Raw genomic sequence first — 22,852 nt, 5'->3', positions numbered from 1 at the left:
TCAAAGCTGCCAGTAAAAACAGTGCTGCTTGTTACTTACATGGCTATTTTTGCCCTCCCCAGCAAAATGAAACTCATTACCCAGTAGGTCAGAGGTGTCAAACTCATTTGTTATGAGGGACAGATCTGACGTAAATGTCACTTTGTTGGGCTGGGCCATGTGTGCCATAAAATGTAGCACGAGGTACTGGAGATATAAACATTATAAAGGTGATTCCAGATGTCAAATGGCAATAACAGGTGAATTACAATAGAAGGCTTGATTGAATAAGGGGTGATATGCAGAGGGATAGTAGGTGTGGAGATACCAACACTGATAATGAAACAGGAAACTTAGGTCTCAATTCCATCCAGGAGGATGAAGAATAATTGAATGCAAGTCTGACATTAGAAACCACAACATTCAGTTGCTGGGATGGATTTGAGACCTATGTGGGCCAGTTCCATTTCATGGACTGCATGTTTGACTCCCCTGCAGTAGGTCTTCAAAATCTAAAAAGATTTACAAGTGGCTTATTGCTAGAACAGTAATTCTGTAAGATACGTTCACTTGCTTAGAAAAGACCATTCCTAGAAAGACCCACATTTGAACATTTAGATATGAAGAGAATTTCATAAGCAAATCCTTACATGAACAAGACCACTGACCACACTATCCATTACAAACATACCAGATTTGTGGTAAAGCTTGCTTTTATGAATAGGGGAGGAGAGGTGTTTGATAGCTTTGTGTCCAACTGCAACTGTGAAGGTGCTTTGAAGGCCAGAGAAGAACAAATCCTACACTACAGAAATCAATAGTCTGTACCTTACCACTAAACCCAGTAAAGTTTGACACCTTTCACCAGCCTAAGGAGCCTTTCTTCAAAGGAAGAACCACTTAAGTTGAAGGAAGGTTTCAAGTGTTGCTGATTAAAATGGCAAGGTTCAAGCGACTGTAAATATATGCCTGTAGAGTGTTCACCTACCTGTTTTCCATGTCCATGAATAAGAGGATACTTAAGATCCTCCTTCTCTACTGTCTTGTATCCCCTGAAACAGAAAGGGCATGGAGTCTTCATTCCAGTGGGTCATTCTGTCACTGGATGGCCACAGTTCAGTACACAGACAGGAATACTTAAGTTTATTTGTTTAAATTGACTTACATAGTTTCTGGATATGGTCATCACTATGCTGGCAATATCTAGCCCCACCTCTTTTCTATACAATTCTGGGGAGACTCTGAAGGTTCTAACTGAGTATCCAAGATCAGTAATGGACTGGAATTAGTTTAGCAAATTGAAGTTTGTACAAGCCAGAAATACTGTTGATTGGGAACACGGTTGATTTGTGGATAGCTATACAGTCTGTGTTAGATGGGGCTTGGACTCTCTTAAAACCCAGGCTCAGAGAATGGATATATTCTTGGATTGTCCCTCTATGGTCAGGAATGTATTTTACCAGATTAGGTGGGTTCATTACTTGTACCCTTTCCTGGAGACCAACAATCTAGCTGGGGCCAGGATTTAAAGTTTGGTGGGGCCCACAGCAGGATTTGTTTTGTTGGAGGGATGGCCAGGGGGCCACCTGGTTTGGCCCTAAACACTTTTTCTGCTTCTCAAGTAAAGCATGATAGCCATGATAGTAATAGCCATGTTTTTCAAAAGTAATACATTCTCCCCAAACGCTGGAGAAAGGGGCTCTGTCCTTCTTGGGCATGAAGGGCCTTGTGGCGCAGAGTGTTAAAGCTGCAGTACTGCAATCCTAAACTCTGTCACGACCTGAGTTCGATTCCCGGCAGAAGCTGGGTTTTCAGGTAGCCGGCTCGAGGTTGACTCAGCCTTCCATCCTTCCAAGGTTGGTAAAATGAGTACCTAGCTTGCTGGGCGGGGGGAAGTGTAGATGACTGCGGAAGGCAATGGCAAACCACCCCGTAAAAAGTCTGCCGTGAAAACATTGTGAAAGCACCAGAGTCAGAAATGACTGGTGCTTGCACAGGAGACCTTTCCTTTCCTTCCTGGGCAGTCACAGCAGCTCTGCTCCCCCCTGCTCCTTTCATATCTGCCCCTCTCCTCCAAGACATCTGCTTGGCAAGCTTAGCCCAGTACCCCCTCACTGCCTGCCACAGACCTGGCTCCAGCTCCATGGATCGCCCAGGCTGGTTGCCCATCCTCACAGGCAGCTGAGCTGCAACAGGCAAGGCTACCACTTGCTGTCCAAGGTCCACGGCTGCCTCCCCCCGCCTGGGCTTTTTCTCTCCAGGAGCAAGTCCAGGGCAGGGAGAAGAGGGCCTCTCAATTGCAGTAAAATTCGGCAGTGACTCAAAGTGTGAGAAAGCAGTGACAGCAGGTGCTGCTTGAATGGAGTGTCGACGAGTGACAGGGGGCTGACTGGTGGGGCCAGAAAAGTTACACAGGGGGTTGATTGGTGGGGCCTGGACCCCCCCGGGCCCCACTGTAGCTATGGGCCTGAACCTAGTAATTCATGCTTTAACCCCAACCAGATTAGACTACTGTTAACTAGGACCAGTGACAGGGATATTAATCTATTTTGATTGTAATTTCATTAGCTGCAAATTTATCAATTTAAAATGCCTGTTTTTAACCTTTAAACTGAAGTCCATCATGGCCTAGATTCAAGATAAAAAGGACCATTTGCTCCCACCTGAATCTATTCACACATTACGATCTTCCTCAAACATATTTCTCTGTATGCCCAATCCTCAATAAAGTGTTGGATTTTCACTGAGTGGTGAAAGCACCTTTTCAACAGTGGTGCTAATGAGTTGGAAATTCCTCCAAGAGAAATTCATTTGCTCTTTCTAGGCAAGAGTTTAGGCATCAAATTAAGGTCATACTCTTTAAGAGACTTTTCTGTAAGTTCAAGTTTGGTCTATCTGCTGCTGCCATCTTCTCAGTGTTTCTAAGGCTTGTTATTTGCTGATTGGCTCTGCCTCACTTCAACTCTTATATTTTGTCAGTTTCAGTTGGTGCAATCTCCCCTCCCCCACTTATTTTCTGCTAGCCATGTTTTTTATTTAGATCAAATAGAAAAGCAGAACAGAAATAAATATTTTAATAAAAATAAAACTATGTGAGATCATGACCATAGTCTTTGTCTCAGAGATATTTTACACAGCACTGCTTTAAAGCATAACCACATTCACTTCTCTGGGTAAGAAAACATTCACAAAAACAAACAGGAGTTTTTAACATCTTAAGGGACAGCAAATTTTTATTCAAGTGTAGGTTTTTGTGTACTAGAGTCCTCTTCATCCAATGTATGATTGTGCTAGAATAAAAAAACTGCTAGTCTTTAAACTGTTCTAACAGTCCTGTTTATTATTCCTGTGACACGACTAACACAGGTGCCTACTACTCCACCATTCACAAAAAGGATACCTATGGAAGCCAAAACATTACATAACACACCTAAATATGTAACCTGTGGAGGCCTTGTCTACTTTCATTCATCAACAGACATCATCACAGCCCTGTGTCTTAAAACAGGTCTGAAGAAGGCCAAAAGTCTTCTTGCTTTAGGAACCAACACTTTGTTTTTCCTGTGGAAGCAGATAATACTGAAACATACATGCTACTTGTTTTCTTAGACTGACATAATGGAGTTTTGCTCTGGGTGGTATACATATTGCGGAAAGTCAGAAGGGATGACAGCACAAAGCCAGCCACCATATGCCCCAGAAGCTACTATCAGTGCTTCCTGAATTCTAGATGCTCTTTTCACCAGGCCCATAGCTAGAGGCGCAGAGAAAAGCACAAGCACTTAGAAATACACTAAGCCCCCCTCCAACAGAACTCCCATCCTAACAATATGTCTGGGTTAGAGGACGCAGAATTTACTGTCAATCCCCGGGCTGAGGGAGGCGAGATTGAAATCGACTAGAGAGAGGGCCTTCTCTATTGCGGCCCCCTACTGGCGGAACCAACTCCTGGAAGGGCCTTGCGGGACCTTGTTCAGTTCCGCAAGGCCTGTAAAACAGCACTCTTTCAACTCGCCTTCAACTGAAGAACAGTATAAGAGGATGCCCAACGTTGCTGAACATATTGGAACTACTATATTAGCACCAGAACTGTTTTAAAATTATTTTAAATTATTTTATTTGCTATTACTTAATCTGTCCTAATCGTTAAACCCTAGTGTTTATCTGTTGTTTTATTGTTTTGGTTTATTTGCTGTGAGCCACCCTGAGCCTGATTCGATGAGGAGGGTGGAATATAAATCCAATAAATAAATAAATAAAGACAATGGTTTCCAGTGTAGATGGGGAGCAGCAAATAAGGCAAGGAAAAGTGGGGGACTTCCTGAGGAAAAACATGGAACAACTTGAAACCAAGAGAGATAATTGCTTTGCAGTTGAAATAATGCTGAAATATTCTTGATCTGAGGCAGCCCTAGACCAAGATCAGGAGGTTCAGTTTACTCACCAGCCTTGCATACAGTAATCCCGGTACAAAACTTTCTGACCCACATCATCTCCTTTCAGTCTCCTCGGAAACTCAAACCGGGTGAATTCATCAGCTAGTAGCTTTGGGTATATAAAAGCCTGAGAACGAAAAGAAAAATGTAAGGTCTGCATAACATAAATGAAGTGGCAATATTTTGTCATTGATGTACTCCATGGTACTAAAAGAGTTTCTGCTAATGATTAAGCATGGGGAGTAAAACAGCACAAAGGAGAAGGGGAAACCCACCACCCAACTATGATAAAAACAAAAAATCTACTTGGAAAACATATCAGGAGAAATACACAAATTAAGATACAAGTAAATCCTATAACTACTCATAAGAAAACATGCATAAGAAAAATGCAAAAGAATGGGAAGAACCATTACAAAATAAACAGAAAATTCTCTTACCAGGTGCTGGATCCTTTGCCTCTCTGTCTCAGGAGTGAATTCAGTACTTAAAGGAACAATGCTGTGTTTTCTAACAAGAAGCGCCCTGAGCCAAAAAGAACTGATGTTATTTTCAGGTGGGCTTCTATCAGCATATTTTTCAGATATGGGAATAGGTATAGTATGCAACATGTGGATGTACACTGGCTGCGGGGCGGGGCTTCTTTGGCCAGTCCAAGAACATTGTCATGTTACACAGGGATGTCTTTATTAACTAATGAAAAACAAAAACAAGGAGACCTCCATCCCCTCTGATCTCCAGTCCTGTCCATCCTTGCCCACCTGGTCTGGTCTTCCTTCTCTCTGACTGCTATCCTATGTGCTTACTGTTTTGTCACCCCAATCAAGAACTCTCTGTTTCTCCTCCTTGTGCCCCCCACAAAATCTCCTTTATTGCCACCTCTCATCTTCTTACGAACACATGAAGATGTCTTATACTGAATCAGACCCTTGGTTCATCAAAGTCAGCATTGTCATCTCAGACCAGCAGCAACTCTCCAGGGACTCAGACTGAGGTCTTCCACATCACCTCCTGTCTGATATTTTTAACTGGAGATGCTGGGGATAGAACCTAGGACTTTCTGCATGCCAAGCAGACGCTCTGCTGAGCCATAGCCTCTCCCCCCACATCAGTAAACATGTAGATGTTGCTTTGGGGCCTCCACCACTTTTTTCCCTTTTCACTTAGGTTTTTCCCAAATTTGCCGAAGTCAGTTTCAGATGAAAACTAATAATGTTGCTACTGATTTTTCTGGTACTCGGTTGCCTAGCTGCAAGTTTAAAATCAGAGGGAGCAGGAGAAAGTCAGATGAACATGAGATGAAATGCTATTAGGACAGACAGAACATCTCAGTACAGAAGAGGGGGTTTGTTTTGTGTCCTGCCCTCAGAGAGCTTCCTTTCTATAGTTAACACTAGCTGCTGCTGCTAGTGAGAAAAGACTTTCTGGATTCTGTATATGCAGCAGCTCACCCTAAATATTTACTTTGTTCTCATACAGACTGCACACTTACAGATTCTGATGCTTTGCCAACTGAGCATCTGCTTACTATGCAACTACTTACTATGTCAAAGTGTAGCATTTCTCTCCCTGTAGTCTTGGTTCTGCTTTATAAGTCTGTAGTCTGTGCCACTGTATCTTGTGCATTACTGTTATATGGAACCCACAGAAATATATTTCTTGTACTATTCATACTGTCCAAAGGTATACACATTACTAATCAGTTTTTCTGGGTCTCCTTCTCACTGCATTGCATACACACTCAAACTGATTTCCATTGAGCATTTCCCTCCACTGTTTGTTCTCTACCAAATACTTCAACTAGTGGTTTGAATAGTAAGCAAAGAACAGGTAGTTGTGTCTATGAGCAGCGCAGGGCTGGTAGTCCTTTCAGCCCAGTGAAGACAGAGAGATAGGTCATAGGGGCCTTTTTGCAGCAGTCTACCGCCAAAAGTAAGTGTTGGCTTTTTGGTGAGGGAGAAAAAAAGCTGAATAAGTGTACTGAGGTGCCACAGCAGCCCCAAGTCAGAACCCAGGGCAAAGAAGAGTTTCTGTGAGCTCTCTGCCATGCTACCTATATAATAGCTACTGTCTTCTAGGGTGAAGAATGTCTGTCCCTACCTACTCTGTGAGTGAGACTTTAATTGCCTATAAAATTGAGGCTGTACCATCTCCCTGAAAGGGATGACCTCTTGGCTGAGAGATATACAGTGCATCATAAGCAGGGCTACGCCCTTTTTTCCTTTGAAGTCACTGGCCTTAGAATAATGCAACTCCATTTGGATGGCATTAATAATCCCTGAAAAATTCATCCCATTTAGATAGAAAATGAAGTTATGTCAGAAACGTTTTCACCATTGAAGCCAATGAACAACCCATTAAATGAACACAAATGACATTTTAGAAACCAACATGAAATGAAAATGAAAGTATTAGACTTGTGTGTGCAGGCACATACAACAAAAAGACAAAGTAGCTTCAGATGAGCATTTCATCATGCCTATCCACAATTTTAGTATGCATGTCTCCATTATATACACAGTGCTTGGATCCTGTGACATCTCTATGAATGGGAGGCATTTCCATCTGCATAGCAGGACTACCCCCCCCAGTCCAAAATATTGCTTTCATGATATGGGACTCTTAATCAGTAGCATAACTACAGCTTGTTGAGGTATAATGCAATATTTTAATCATTAACAAAAATTAATCACTTCTATGCAAAATCCCTCTGACTTCAACTGAGTATCTGATTTGTTTTTGCCAAACAGATGTTTGAGAGTCTTGCTAAAACCAAAATGATGGACCTTTGACTAACCTGCTGTCACCTGCATTTGCCACATAAAGCTTTCCCTGAAGATAAAGTACAGTTAGGGCTGTGCAGCCTCCTGATTGGTTGGCAGCTTCCATCTCCTGACCAATTATTTCATCCTGTTGGTAAAATATCTGATTATCAAAGGCAGCTGACAGATTTCTCAGCAAAGGTGATGCTTAATTTCACTAATGTCATTAGAAATCTTAATTATCAGTCAAGTCAGATGGTTACTTGTCATCAATACACTTAGAGCTGGTTTACACAAATAAGTACCATTCACATTTCTTCATACATCTGTGTTTTCGATATGCAATCACATGAAGAAACTTCAGTGTGAACTGGTGGATTATGAGAAGATAGACACAAATATTGTAGTGATCAAGACAACTATACATACGTAAAGAGGAAACATGAATTCCTGAATTTTGCATCCAGCACTTAACTGCAGAGAAAATGGGCTGAATCATGAATACACACACAACTTGGCAGAGGACTACACTATTTTTTCACAGGTACATGAACACAGATAATGCCTGGACACATATATGTGGCTCATGATTGATTGTATCTTGAGCACATCATGTTCTTTGGGAAAACAATGAAATGAGGTCACTCACACATTCCTGAAAGGCTTGCTCCAATGCCCCAATGACAATATCTTCCTGCCAGATTTGCTTTTCTTCTACAAAGTGTGGGTCACTTTGGCAAACACGCTGTCCATTGAGGTGCATTGGGGGATGGTCTTCAGTAATGCCTCCCACCACATCCTCTAGTTTCTGCTTGATGCAATAGTGCAGGTAGTTAGAAGCCATAATTGCTGCTTCTGGACCACCATGACCATCAAACAGTGCCCAGTAATAGCCAGTCAGATACTGAAAGGCAAAACAGAAAGAGTTACCATTATATGGGGCTTTCCTTCTTGATACCCCACTGACATTTTGCGGTACAGCAGATAGTATGAGAAATCCAGCTTCAAATTTCTGCTCTGGTGTGAAGCTCAACTTATGGCCATGGAAAAGTGGCCAAACTAAAAACTGCAAGGCCTTTCTGTGCACTTCTGCCACCTCAATTGGTAAAGGGCAATTCTTCCAAGTGTCTACATACATTTTTGGCTAAGTCTGTCAACACAACACACAGAAAGAAGGGCAGGGCCTGCATGTCCCACAGAACTGCCATATTCTCTAGAGACAGAAAACATGCATACACCCTGATAAATCTTTTGCCCGTGAGCAATTTTCAAAGAAAAAAGTGGCACATAAAGCAAATGCCATGTTTAGATGTTACATCAAAGCAAAGGGAGAACTGGGGACAGGCACCTCTAAACCCATATGAAGTCTACCCAAGCTGAAACCGGATTTGGGCAGTCCTTCCAGGGAAGCAATGGGCTTTGCCATTCTACACTGTGCAGTCATTTAAAAAAAAATTATTACAACCTTCTAATAGCATTTCCTTCACGCAACAAAGGCAGGCATTTTTCCTATTAACATAAGTTGACAAAGAGACCAAAATACAGTGCAGAATGTGAATGTAGGACTTGCATTGGGTTCACAAAGGCATCAGCTGCCTACCATCTGACGTACAAACCTCCCCACACTTCGAAGTTTATTCTGAACCTTCTTGTTTTACTTACAGCTATCTAAAATGATTCACATAAATACATTTCATGGGAGAGTCAGCATATGCTACTAGAATAAACTCAGCCATTGATGTGTAGTTATATAACAAGAATAGTAGGAAGAAGCACTGATTATTTGTGTGATTAGCTTGTACTGACCCTGAATTGTACTCCAACACGAGTACCATGAAGAAATTAACAGCCCCATGGCGGGGGGGAGGGGGGATGCCAACAGTGGTAAAAAGAATTTGTATCAGTTTTTGAAAACCAATTAAGAAGAGGACTTCAGAGCTAGCAAGGAGTACTAATGTAATATTGTAGTGCCATACTCCCAGGGAAGCATGCATAGATAGCTGCTGTCAGTAGCTTAGTAAAGCTACACTTTGGAGAACCACACTTTCTCTGCCTCTTGCTGTTTGAGGGGGGAAACTGCCCTTTCTTGTGAGAGTGTTGGAGCCTGGTTTGCCTCCCATAACCTGCAATTTGAAACCGCAAATAAAAGTGTGTCCTGTCCTCTTACCTCTACACCCCCCTCACATACCCCACTGCAGGAACAGTCTTGTCTGTAAATAGAGAGTCACCCTGCCTTCACCCTCTAAGCCAGAATCTCTGATGTTTACTTGACCCCGTCAGGGACATTCATTCTGCCCATGTGCAAAAGCACTCAGCTATCGATTCAAAATATAGATAGGTATCTGACACCCAAAATAGGCTTGTTCATAGGCAGAGGCCTGCCTCCAATTAATCCCTGCCATCAACAGGCTGAGAGACCAGGTCCAAACTTACCTCAGTAGAGCACAGAATCAGCCATTCCTGATCCTCTTCTTTGTCATAGTTCTTCTTCCTGATGGAAATCTGACAGCATGTTGCTTGGTCTTCATTGAATTCTGATTTTTGTGCATTGATAGTTCTGATGGCACAAGAAGCTCTGGTTAGAACAAAGCACTGGGATAAAGGATATAACTGAAACACTGCCCATTACTCTAGGTCCAATGAGTTTGCTACTTGCATTCTCTGTGGAAGGCAGGAAAGAAGGAGGCTAGTGAGAAGCCCCACTTGATGCCATTGCACAGTTGTTCCCTCATCACTCAGAGTTGGACCTGGTTAGCAGAGTTATTAGTATTCATAATTTGAGAACTGAACGCACTGCAGAGCTTAGGTACGATGGAGTAGTACTCAACTCATGGCAGAGGAGGGGGAGTATTACTTCAAAACATTCACCTGGAAACAAAAAGTCTCCCATTGTTTGAGACAGCGTCTCACTACTCCACTGTACAGTATGTACAATGACCATCACTCTTTAACAACCACCAGTCTTCTGACCAGGGAGTACAAAAGCTTATTTATTCCAAGTGTCTGATGAAAGCCTTGTATCCCATCCAAGAATCACACAATATAACTTTATTAAAGATTAATCTAATCATCACCCCTGAAATGATTGAGAAGAATCACACATGTATAGAAAACACTAGCATATGTCAAAGCGTTCAAATTCTACCTAATTTAAAACAAATTGCACATTCTAATATTCTTGCCAGAGCCTTTGTAAAAAAGATAAGAAATCCAGGTCTGAAAATGTTGAGGATAACAGTGTATGGATAGTGTATACAGGCACAATTACATGAGCCACATATGACTTTATTAAACCATTTGATTTGCACATTCTAAAGGTTTGATGCAAGGTACTGCAAGTGTACAATTATATTTTCTTTTTAATTTTTCTGGTATTTTTGTATTTTGTATGCATTTGTGTGTGTGCACCTGGAGGTCATGTTGACCTCTGGTGAGTGACTCCCTACTGGGGACCTAGAGGATATTCGGGGAGGTGGCTGAATAATCCTGACTCCGCATTCCGACTGGGTATTTCAAGGACAGTTTCCCATACAAGTACTAGCCACAACTGACCCTGCTTAGCTTCCAAGATCTGATGATATTGGGCTTGCCTGGGCAAACCCAATTCTATTTGTTCTGCAGTTGTTCTGAGCATGATGCAATTTATTCATTGGCACACTAAAATTTAACAAAGAACAATGGAACCAGGGTTTTTTTTGCCAGTGTGTGAATTCAGTCTTTCAAGGGTAAAACTCTGAATTAGTAGAAAAGTCAGAAAAAAAAGCACTGTGCAATTTTGCACAAAAACAAGGACAGGTTCTCAGGCCTACCTACTAGGGATGACTTATCCATGAATAGGCAGAGTAGGCACAGTGCCCAGGGCCCACGATACTTTTAGAGGCCCACAAAAATGTTTTAATTTCTTTTAAAATCAAGAGGGAAAAATAGTATGGCTCACAAAAATCTATTTAATTTTGGAAAAAAAACAGAAAAAATATAATGAAGTATTTAAAATTACATCAAAATAGTTTTAATATTGATATTATTATGGTAGGAGGGGCCCACAAAGGCAAACGTGTCTAGAGCCCACAAAAGTCATGTCACCCTACTACCTACACTAATATTCTACAGCACATATTCTGTTAACTTTAAAGTCTGTGCACACCTGCCTCTGCTCAGAACAAAACTCAGGATAAAGTTGTTAGCAGTTCATGAAGCAGGAGGAAAAATGAAAATAAAAGTCCAAAGAGCAAGAAAAAGGCATAATCATAAGAACATAAGAAAAGCACTACTGGAACAAACTAGTGGTACATTGAACCAAAATCCAATACAGTCCGTTACTGTGGAGGATTGCAGGAACCACAGTATCAGTTTGTTGTAACCAATCACATATGGGCTAAAAATGTTCCAGTCTAGTCTAGGAACTTGTGTGTGTAAAGCATCATCAAGTCACAGCTAGCTTATGGTGACCCTAATCCTCTGGGTTTTTCAAGACTAGAGACAAACAGAGGTTTGCCATTGCATAGCAAGCCTGAACTGCCCTGGTGGTTTCCTATTCAAGTACTAACTAGGACCAACCCTGCTTAGTTTCCAAGATCTGATGAGATTGGCCTAGCCAGAACTATCTAAGTACTCAGAGGGCATAAAACATTACAAAGTCATCTACATAGATTCTGTGGATGATACTGGGGAGATAAGAGTGTGGAACTTCCTGGGCAGTAGCATCTGTAGTGACTTCCTAATTCTTGGGTTGCAGTATACCTACTGGCCACAATAATCCATATTGTTAATGTCTCACAGTGCCATTTATAATACATGCCCTCAGAAGGCAAACAGAGTGTTTGATATATATAGATATAATTCATAGCTGTAACATATTTGCTTTAAGCTTTCTGTTTAAACCAACTGTATTTTAAAATGAAACATTTCACTAAAATGTAATCAAAATGAAAAATATATATATATATATATATATATATATATATATATATATATATATATATATATATATATATATATATAGGTTTTTAGCCAACCTGCCCCAAAGTAGGTTCTAGGAACCTCACATTTCTGGATAGGCGCTGTATTGAGTGTGTGTTTTTAACATCTTCCTTTATGTCTCTGCCAAATGGTCCAAAGTTCAGTCTGCTACACCAGGACATCAAAAGAGGACAGTTTAGACCCAGATTTCCTGTGAGTCGTTTTCTCCACTGACTCAGTCACTTCTGTGAACACAGGAAATGACTGATGTTCTAAACCAGGGGTGGCCAATGGTAGCTCTCCAGATGTTTTTGCCTACAACTCCCATCAGCTCCAGCCAGCATGGCCAATGGCTAGGGCTGATGGGAGTTGTAGGCAAAAAACATCTGGAGAGCTACCGTTGGCCACCCCTGTTCTAAGCCTTTCCTCTTCAAAAAGGAGGCCTTCTTTTGAAATGCATGCTGTCTCGCAGATTAGGTTAACCTTCAACCATCAAAGAGCAGTCTAGTTATGCAGGGTACCCATAACAGTGAGGTAATGGTAGGGGTCACTGAATTAAACAGAACGCCTTGGCAGAGGAGGGTGACTGACACAAATTTAATCTGCACACAGCTCTCCGGGTTGACTTAGAGCTTTGACATCTAATAACACAGATTTTGTTTTTGTGTGCATGAATTTCCCTGTTAGGCAGCTAATAAGAAATATTATACAACAAAAACACATTTTATAGCAATACACAAGGATGAACTCTCTAAATGCAAGAGAACTAGCAATACACAAGGATGTAATCTCTAAATGCAAGAGACCTTGGGGATCTTAGTATTTATTTATTTTATTTATGTCCCACCCCGCCGAAGCAGGCTCAGGGCGGCTCACAGCATAAAATCCCAACTGACAGTTAAAATTAATAAGTATTAAAATTACACATCCAACAATAAAACAAAATATTCAGTAGTTAAAACAGTTAAAAACAGAATATTAGTTTGGTGCTATTTCAGTGGTGACGGCATTTTCTAACTGACTTTAGAAAGTAATTTAATTGAATTATTGTGAATTAAGGAAGCAATTCTTAGCAGGTCTGCTTAGAAGTAAGCCCCACTTTATTCAGTTGGTTTACTCCCATTCTGCACTTAGTATTCAGCTCCCTTCTGTATGGGGCTCCTCATGGCGGCTCTTTTTCCCGGAGTCTGCATTGGCATTTCTGGAGCAGGGCAGCATGTTCCCTGCTTGCTCTCTGCCCCGCACAATCTCAACAGCCAAGTACGAGACCAGGACAAAGGCTAATGCAGAGTCAATCTCAGAGAAACCAGTCAACATATAGGTAAACATCCTATGTTTATGTTTGGATTAGCATGAATGGGATCCTAAGGGGAGTGCTCTGAATGAGTCCTTTGACAAGTGATTAGACTGTGTTGTCAATGGATTTTGTATATGAAAAGTCTTGTTAGCTTCAAAGACTATCATGGACTATCTATCTGGTCTGCAAGGGAAGGAATAAGATTCTGTTGCCTCTTGACAACCCACAAGACCTGATCATTCTTGCAGCCCTGATTTACACTAAGAATTCTCCAAATTCCATTTTATATTTAACAACTGGGAAAAGAAATGCACAAGAGTTTGTTCTAAACATCAGTTGCAGGGAGAGACTTCTGGGAGATGAATGGGCCAGAAAATTTAGTCCTTTGATTTGTCCCAAGTTGCCTGAACAAGGAAGCTTTTGTTCCCTCTCTAAAATATGAATAAACAAACTATAATAAGCCTGGCAAGGCCCAACTTGTTTTATTTCAGTAGCTTAGCCAGTTTTAACGGCCCAGTCACAGCTCAAGAGTTCCTAATTCAGCTGACTACTTCATTCTGGGGGTGGTTTAAGTTATCAGCAGGGGAGGGGGAAAACTTCCTGTAATACACCTCCTAAAGCAAATAAAACATCAAGACAATGGTTTAATCTTTCTGTTTTAGCCAGACCATTAAAAACAGTTTCCACCTGCAAGGGATTTTAGCCAAAGAATGTGTCAATACATCTCATTTAGCAGGTGTTTGCTTGGGCACTGAACACCTGCTGGAAGAGTGGGAATGCAAAATGTGTAGACACAGCCTTGTGTATTTAGTATGACACCCAAAGAGTCCACTCCATAGATGTGCATTTTCTTTATCATCACCAAAAATGTAACTTTCAAGCAAAATTCTCTGCCGTTTGGCCTTAAAAGAACAGAATGTCAGCACTGTAGATGCTGTATCTCCAATCTTGCTTAATTCAACACTTGACTACAACTGCACTATAGCACCTAAGCAGCAGCCAGATGACCTGATATCAAAGGCAGTTTGGTGGTGCTTTATAAATTATCTATGCAAATTCATTCAACAATGAAGCAACATAGGACATTTCTCTTGCTAGGCACTGTTGCGATTCACATGAAAGGGTGAAACAGAAATGTTGTTCCTTTATGATTTTTCCCATAAACAGGCTATGCTGTTCTCTCTAGTTCTTAGCTGCTTTAAACACAGTACAAAAATCTTGCAACAGGCTTTGTAATAAGCTGTTGTTGTTATGGACATGCTGTCACTTCTGCAATTCAAACATTTTTAAAGCTTTTCTTAAGGTCTTTGCAGGAAGTCTGCCTCAGCAAAAGTTTTCTAACTCTATGACGAAATTGGTGATGCTTTGCCAAACTGGCAAGCACTATTACATAATAGGCCTAATCAGAGGAAAGCAAGAGGTATTGCTTTGCCAAGCATTCTGGAGAAAGATCGTGATTATTTTCAACTGAAACTTTACAAGAAACTGAGTAAACACTGTTTGGCACTACATGGGTACCACATCCTTACTCCATCTCACCTAGAGTTCCAGATTTTATAAGTACCCTTAAATATGTTATTTATTTTTCTTTATCTCAGACTTTTTCTGTTTAACATGGGCCAGATCCAACAGACCACAAGCACAGCTCTGCTGGCAGAATGGGTCTTTCCTGCCTTCTATTTCCAATGCAGACCACCAAACTCCCAAAATACTACTCCTAGGGGAACCTGAGGAATCACATGGGATATTACATGGGAATTTCCAGTGGAATTTGGAAAACGGATTAAAACTGCCACCCCCTCTTTTGCTTTTGGAAGTGCCTTTTCTATGGATGGATGACAACTTCAATCCAATATATCTAGATTCAAGGCAGGATCTTCTTTGGAAAAAAAAATCAGTTATACATCATTACTAATTTTGGATAGAGTAGAGATTGCTACTTTCTTTTGAGTTAACGTGACATTCTGAGTTTAATACTAAAAACAGAAGAGGAGAGAATGCAATATGACAAGCATCACATGGGATATTTTTTAAATTATTAGTAATGCTCTCTTAGTAATGCCCTCTGATTTCCTCCCCTTCTGCCAGAGAAACAACTTTTCTATCCCCTACCACCTTCTACTGCAACTTACACAGCTCCGGGGGACAACAGACCCCAGAAAACAGCATGAGGGGTGAAGTTGGGGATCTAAAGGAGGAGAGGAAAATAAGGAAAATCACCACTCCCATCCCACATACACATACACAGCAGAACAAAAACTTTTGATTCAGTCCATAATATTCAATACATTTACAGGGCTCCATTTAGGCCACTTCAGTTGGTGTAGCTCAATCACAGGCTACAGAATCAATAACCCACAGGTCTCACACATTATGTCAGTTTGGAACACAGTTATAATCCTGTAGGCATGCCACTGATATTACTGGCTCTCACAGCAAACATCAAACAGCATAAGAATCACCAGTATCTGTGAACTGATTATTCCTCTGGTACAAAGGAGAGCATTTCCATAATCAAAGGAATTTTGTAACACTTCTGGACAAAGAAACAACACTGCTTATTTGCTGTCCTACCAAGAAAGCTTAATTATCACAAATATTATGCATAATCAAACACCACAAGGAATGGGTGCTAATCACATTGCTCTTTTCCATTGAGGCTCTAACCTCAAAAGCAATTACACAGGTTGCAATCAGATGGGCACTTTGATCTGGTGGTGGTGGTGGTGGCTCTTCCTGCCCTGATTTAAAGTGTGTGAGCTGCAGCCATCAGACTCTCTTCCTTACCCCTAACTTTCCTGGCACCAGCAGGATAAGCTGCCTGTCTGATTGCCACCTTAGTTGGGAACTCCATGGTAACATCAAGACTTGACCTCTGTAATATATTCTACACCAGTTTGGTGTGGAGAGCCAGTTTGGTGTAGTGGTTATGTGTGCGGACTCTTATCTGGGAGAACCGGGTTTGATTCCCCACTCCTCCACTTGCACCTGCTGAGATGGCCTTGGGTCAGCCATAGCTCTGGCAGAGGTTGTCCTTGAAAGGGCAGCTGCTGTGGGAGCCCTCTCCAGCCCCACCCACCTCACAGGGTGTCTGTTGTGGGGGAGGAAGGTAAAGGAGATTGTGAGCCGCTCTGAGACTCTTCGGAGTGGAGGGCGGGATATAAATCCAATATCTTATTCTTCTTCTTCTACATAGGTGTACCCTTGAAAACAACTTGGAGACTTGAAGAAAATGCCACAGATCAGCTACTATTGGGAGCTAGGTGGATCATGCATATTACACTCATTCTGCAGTCACTTAATTAGCTGTCCATCAGTTACTGGGTTCAACTCAAAGTATTGGCCCTTGGCCCTCATATTAGAGGGACTGCTTCTCCCTCCATGCTCCTCCATGACAGCTTTGCTCATCTGAGCACAGCCTTCTGCAGACACTGGTCTGAAAATGTGCAAGATCAACTATTTTTAAGTGCATTCTCTATTTTGGCCTTACTTGTGGAATGGCCTCCCAGAGAAGGTCAGGAAAGCCCCACTTATGTGGCATTCCATAAACTATATAAAACAGAATTGTTCAAGAGAGCATATTTAGGCAACCGGGCAAGAGTATGATGCAATGAGTCAAGAAGGCAATTTATTAAAGGGAACAGAACTGTGGGCTACACTACTGTGTGTAGTGGAGGAAAGCGCCATCAAGTTATACCAATTTACGGTAACCCAGTAGGTGTTTCAAGGCAAGAGCCAAACATAAGTGGCTTGCCACTGCCTACCTCCATGTAGCAACCTTGGATTTCCTTGGTGGTCTCCCATCCAAGCACTAACCATGCTTGACTCTGCTTAACTTCTAAGATTGAGCAAGATCAGGTTAGCATACATTACCCGTTTGCCGTATATATCACCTTGCTCTCGCTATCAATCTAATCTATGTATTTCCGTTTTTGGCATTGTTAACATACCACATCTAATATTCATGCTTTGTTTTCAGATTTCTGTAATCCCAGTCCTATTACTTCACTTAACAGAGGTCTTGTTCTATTGACTGCACTGATTTACATCTGCCAATATCTGCCTTAAGTCTCACTGAGAAAGGCAGTCTATAAATAAATAAATCCATAACTACCAGCACTTGTTCTTGACCAGTATTTTAAGCTTTTTTTATTTATATCCCGCCCTCCCTGCCGAGGGGAGGGTAACATTTATTACCCAGGACAAATAAGCATGACTAGTTGTGTAAAAGCGCCTTACTAGTTCTACTCCTGCACCACCAGTACCCAGATGCAAGCACTTTTTGTCATGCAAATAATGGTCACAATTGTAGGCTTGCCAGATGATCAGGAATGGACAGCATTGAACATACACAGAGGCTTACCCAGTGTCCAGGACAGACTTCATCCTAAAATATATATTTGCTTGACTTCCTATGTGCTCTAACACGTAACAAAATTAATGCTCAATTCTCTGGCTAGATTCACATGGAACTGAAGTTCCAAGGAATGGCTATGTTTATAATGTTTTAGTTCTCTATTAAAGGCCCTACCCAACAGCTTCTGTCATCGCAAGACCACTGCCAACAGGGCAAACCACAACTGTCTGTCCCGCATTTCCCTGCCATGATTCTATTAAAAGCAAGGATGTTTTCTTCAGTTCAGGACTAAGCAACTTCTGAGCACTAAAAGGCAGAAAATCAATAATGTGACTTCATGAAATTCCCCCTACAATATCTTGTACACAGTTTCTCCTACAATATCTTCTTGTATACAAGGAAATCTTTTATTTCCCCTGCAGTATCTTCTTGTATACAGGAATTCTTGTATACAAGGATGCATACCTCATATATCCCTAAAATGCAACACATATATAACTGTCTAGTTTATTGCTAACTGTTCCTAGAGACAAATTCTAAGCAGTTCTACTCAGAAGAAAATCCTATTAACATTCCAAGGACTGCAGCCTAGGGCACTGCCAATGGAGTCACAGCATCTGCTGTCCTCAACACCATTGTGGCCTATATGGGATACTTGACATATGTTCCTACTTTACCCAACAATAACTAAAACTGCTACAAAATATCCTCTTGAAATGCAACCCATTTTAATAATTCATCATAATGTTCTAAATCTGTTACAAAAAGGGGGGGGGGTGTGTGAAATGAACCAAAGCAACCCATCTGGATAAATTAGGGCAGAGGAAGAACTTAAGCCAGACCTTCAGATCAGCAATTCAAACTATACTAAGAAATTCTTAGACATCATCATATTTCTAACATGAGATCCAAAGCACCAGGCAGTAATGGGGTGTCACAGCCTAGTTGCCTGCCAATAGTTTTTCTTGCTGAATAGTCTGCATTTGCTAATGATGTGTCTTTTCCGTTTGTACTAAGAGCTTCTTTCAGTCCCTCTTTGCCTGTTCATGTGTGAATGTTGTTCACGGAACAGCAAGCTGAATGAAACCTTTTTTTTAAAAAATGGCAAAACACAGCTAACCACCACTGGTTTTATATTCAAGCTACAGATGGGCAAAGCCCAATCATGTTGCAAGTTATTCAGAAGTCAATCCCACCGATTTCTGTGGGCCCAAGGGTTGATTTACAAAGAGATGTATAGGTGTCATTTCTTTTGACAGTATTATTTGTATAGATACTTATATTCTGCTTTCAACATGGGTTTCCTGGCTCAGTCCAAAAGCTCTCCTGATACTGAAAAACAGCAACAGTGCACTTTTCAGAGCTTGAAGGTCATGTGTCAGTTAACTCATCAAAATCAGGAAGATTGTCACCCATTACTGCTATTATAAATTCATTTTTATCTCATTACAAATTTTACATAATAATTTCAGACAGAGGGCTCTCCCATATTTAATGGCCTTTTAACTCTATTATTCTCAACTTCTGTTCAGGACACTATGCCTGCCAAACGTCAAACTGAGAATCCACATAATGCTCCTGAGGAAGTGCGATTCAGTCCTGTAAACTAAAGCATATGCTGGAAGAACCGCCCCCCCCCCACACCTGTTTCGAGATTCTACCAGACACCTGCTTGTTCCAGCACGTGCAGCTTCTGAAAGGATGACGACAACAACATGTAGAAGCCGCCTATAAGGACAGCAGCCAAAGTAGCGAGGCAGCAGAGCGGACTGGCGCTTCCAGTTTGGCCACCCCCAGCTCTGCCCCAGTTGCAGACACGAACCTCCTCGCTAGGCCGCCCCTGCTCCCCACCCTCCACTCACTCAGCATAGCCCGTGTTCCACTGGAGAGGCCTGTCCCGGGACGAAGAGCGGACGGGTCTCTTGCTGCCACACTGCCTCTCTTCGCTGCAAGAAACTCCCCGCAAGAATTTGGGGCGCCGGTACGGCAGCTGAGGGAGCCGCTGCTGCCATTGCGGCTCCTGGGCTGCGTCTTGCCCTCTCTTTGTAGGGTTCCTGTTGCTCAAGAAACGCCTTTTAAACCAGTCTGAAGACATGAAACGAAGTCAAGAGAAAGACAGAAGCCAGCCTCGCTACTTGCACTTCCCTCCCAGTCTGTCAACTGAGGAGCCCGGCACAGAGCTATAGAAACTAGCAGCCCAGTGGGAGGGGCGAAGAAGAGCGGATGCAAATCGAGGAATTCTGACAACCAATGACTGCAGAGCCAGTGACTTATTAGCACGCTGCTGGGACCAAGCTTCTTCTTACGCACGTCCTGTTGGTAAACCCAGAAGACGCTCAAGTTTGATTTCTGGCAAGGCACCAGAACAAGACGTTTGATTTCTGGTACCGAAGGAGGAACAAGAAGCGGGTACAAGGCTTTCGTAGAAGCGGTGCCCTTTGCGGGGTTGCATTTTAAGGAAGACCTTGGCCCAATCGTGCTTCTGTAATTACTACTCCTTAAGGGCCTTCCTCTTTCCGAAGAACTGTCTGTTTCTGTGCCGTGTCTTTACAGTCTTACAAGGAACGCATAGACATGTAAGAAAGAGTCAATTTGCCTCCACTTTACTGATGAAACTGAAGGGGCCGTATCCAGATGAATGCGGGGTTTCTATCCCACGTTCCGTTGTCTATACATTCTGAATGTAACATGAAGACTACTCAAGGCATGCACGACCCCCCTCCTAAGTGTATACTGTACATTTGTACAGGCATTTACTGTAACTTGTGAACAGGGCTAGTGTGACTTATGTTACAACTAATTTGGGGTGCAAGATACCCATGCCGAAGGCACATATCCTTTTACACACCTTGTTAGCGTGCAGAATCCACTACCACAGGCTTTGGCATTGGCTGGTACAGTAGTGAAAATATTTTTTTTAGAATTTCAGACGGACATCCACAGCTAGCTATATTCACAAGTGGATGTATTTGCTTTTTTGCCCAAGTTAGCTGACTGGTCACTTTTGAAAACAGACTGGTGGACTCTGATTTGGTTATGCTCTTACACACTTGGTTTCTTTCATTAGGATTAATTATCCACCATCTTCTATAGATAGATTATACCATCTGTTCATAAGCATCTCCCTCTCTCTTGAAGATACACAGAAAAGGATGCTGCTGTTTCAGTATGATTTGATTCAGTGTTGTATGAGGTTGTTAAATACCTGCTGGTTCTGGCCATGACTTCCAATCAGACAGTCAATTAATCAACAGGCTGTTTGGGTATTTGCAACCTGTTTGTGCCTGCCTGGCACCAACAGGTTGGTTATAGCAAGGGATCTGCTGTGGACTCTGGGGTATGTAGAGAAAGCTGGAGGTAATGGATGACTGCAAAGAATCAGTAGAAACCTGTAATGTGTGGAAGCAAGAGGCACAGAGAGAGTGTGTTGGTAAGTTTGGAGACAGAAGTGCAGTAAGACCTGTAAGGGGAGAAAACTGTGTGTGCATGAGAGAGAATTTTTTTTTATTCACCTTAGTGAAGGGTTTGTATGTGACCTGGCCCAATCAGTAAATTATTTAACTTATTACAGTGATAAATGAAAGCTTTCGGGCATCAGTGCATTTTTAATTTATACAAATATGCATGAATACAAAATGCCACAGGACTATCCTAAAAACACTTTTCTTAGAGTTAGCCCCAGTGAACGGACGCCAGTAGGATTCTAGGTAGACCTGCTAAGGATCGCACGGTGGTGGAACCCTCTGAATTAAAAAGTGATTTGAGCCTCAAGTGATTTGAGTTGTTCATATGGGCTATAATAGTGGCAGGCAAACTTTTTAGGCATTTGTGCCACACCACAAGCAATATCCAAAAAGGAGATGCTGCCATTTGAAACTACGTTCTGGCACTTATGCGGCTCCTCTGTGCCTTGGAATGCAGTGTGATATAGTGGTTAAGAATGGTGGACTCTGATCTGGTGAACCAGGTTTGATTCCTCACTTCTCCCCTGAAGCCAGCTGGGTGACCTTGGGCCAGTTCTTTTAGAGATCTCTCAGGCCCACCTACCTCACAAAGTGACTGTTGTGGGGAGAGAAAGGGAAGGCAATTGTAAGGCACTTTGAGAATCCTTGGGGTAGAGAAAAAGAAGGTAAATGTGCAAGCACTGAGTCATTACTGACCCATGGGATGACATCCCATCACGTTTTCTTGGCAGGCTTTTTGTTATAGTATATATATATCAACTTTTTCTTCATAATCTATGCCAGGGGTGGCCAAACTTGCTTAATATAAGCCACAAGGGAAGGAAGGAAAATAGATCGGGGGATGAAGAGCGGTGGAAAGAAAGCAACTTTAACTTTAAATGCATTCTCCAAACTGCCAGCTGACTTGGTTTGGAGAAGTGATTTAAAGAGAGAAATGCCTTCTCCAAGCCATTGGTGACTTTAAGAGCCACACAATATGTGTGAAAGAGCCACATGTGGTTCCTGAACCACAGTTTGGCCACCTCTGATCTATGCCATAGCCAGGTCAGTGAGTGCTCTGGCTCTTATTCATGAGTGCCAAAAACTACAGTGCCCATACAACAGTTTAGCCATCCATAGGCCATCGGTGATAGAATTTTAGAGTGCATATGACCCATCAGAATTTGCACAGGTTGCTACTGAGGGAATAAAGTTTACAGGGAGCCTTTATCTTAGTAAACCAATATGAGTCCTATATTATAAAGAACTCCATCCTAGACAGGATAGAGAAGAGATAGCATTCTGATCTAAGTAGCTAAACTGGGATAGATGGAGATATAGGAAATCATGTCTTGTTCTCATGATTCCTAAATGTGAGGATGGAAAGAGAGGTAAGGTTTTGGCAGGAAAGAAGGTTCCCTGAGAGGAGCAATATACACATCAAAGGAACAGCACCAGAGCAGTAGAAAGGTGTGGATGTTGCTCAGGTCTGTCCCTCTAGATGCCTTCAGCTCCTCTCTGATGTCTGAGTCAGCGCAAGTTCTTCATTTCCAATTATATGTACTATCTGCTGACTGCACTTGAGTAATTTAAGGAAAGACTTGAGGAAATAGAAGTCA

At 41.9% G+C, this 22,852-nt stretch overlaps 1 protein-coding gene across 2 annotated transcripts in view; it reads right to left on the bottom strand.

Moving 5' to 3' along the window:
* The window catches only part of PPM1M (protein phosphatase, Mg2+/Mn2+ dependent 1M), a 43,298-nt gene extending 23,264 nt beyond the window's left edge, over positions 1–20,034 (bottom strand). Inside the window, exons 1-7 of one of the 2 annotated variants that reach the window (XM_060239971.1) lie at positions 19,653–20,034; positions 9,611–9,734; positions 7,827–8,081; positions 7,213–7,325; positions 4,856–4,940; positions 4,424–4,542; positions 968–1,031 (exon numbers count right to left, since the gene is read on the bottom strand). In XM_060239971.1, coding sequence (XP_060095954.1) covers positions 968–1,031; positions 4,424–4,542; positions 4,856–4,940; positions 7,213–7,325; positions 7,827–8,081; positions 9,611–9,734; positions 19,653–19,885 — 993 coding nt within the window. In that variant the 5' untranslated portion in view covers positions 19,886–20,034. The remainder of the gene's footprint in view (positions 1–967; positions 1,032–4,423; positions 4,543–4,855; positions 4,941–7,212; positions 7,326–7,826; positions 8,082–9,610; positions 9,735–19,652) is intronic. The other variant, XM_060239972.1, reaches the window with a different exon arrangement.
* Positions 20,035–22,852: the final 2,818 nt, after the last annotated feature.

Source organism: Heteronotia binoei, chromosome 5 (assembly GCF_032191835.1).
Source record: "Heteronotia binoei isolate CCM8104 ecotype False Entrance Well chromosome 5, APGP_CSIRO_Hbin_v1, whole genome shotgun sequence".
Lineage (NCBI taxonomy): Eukaryota > Metazoa > Chordata > Lepidosauria > Squamata > Gekkonidae > Heteronotia > Heteronotia binoei.
Note: the sequence above shows the minus strand (reverse complement) of the source record. Positions and strands in the feature narration are given on the sequence as shown.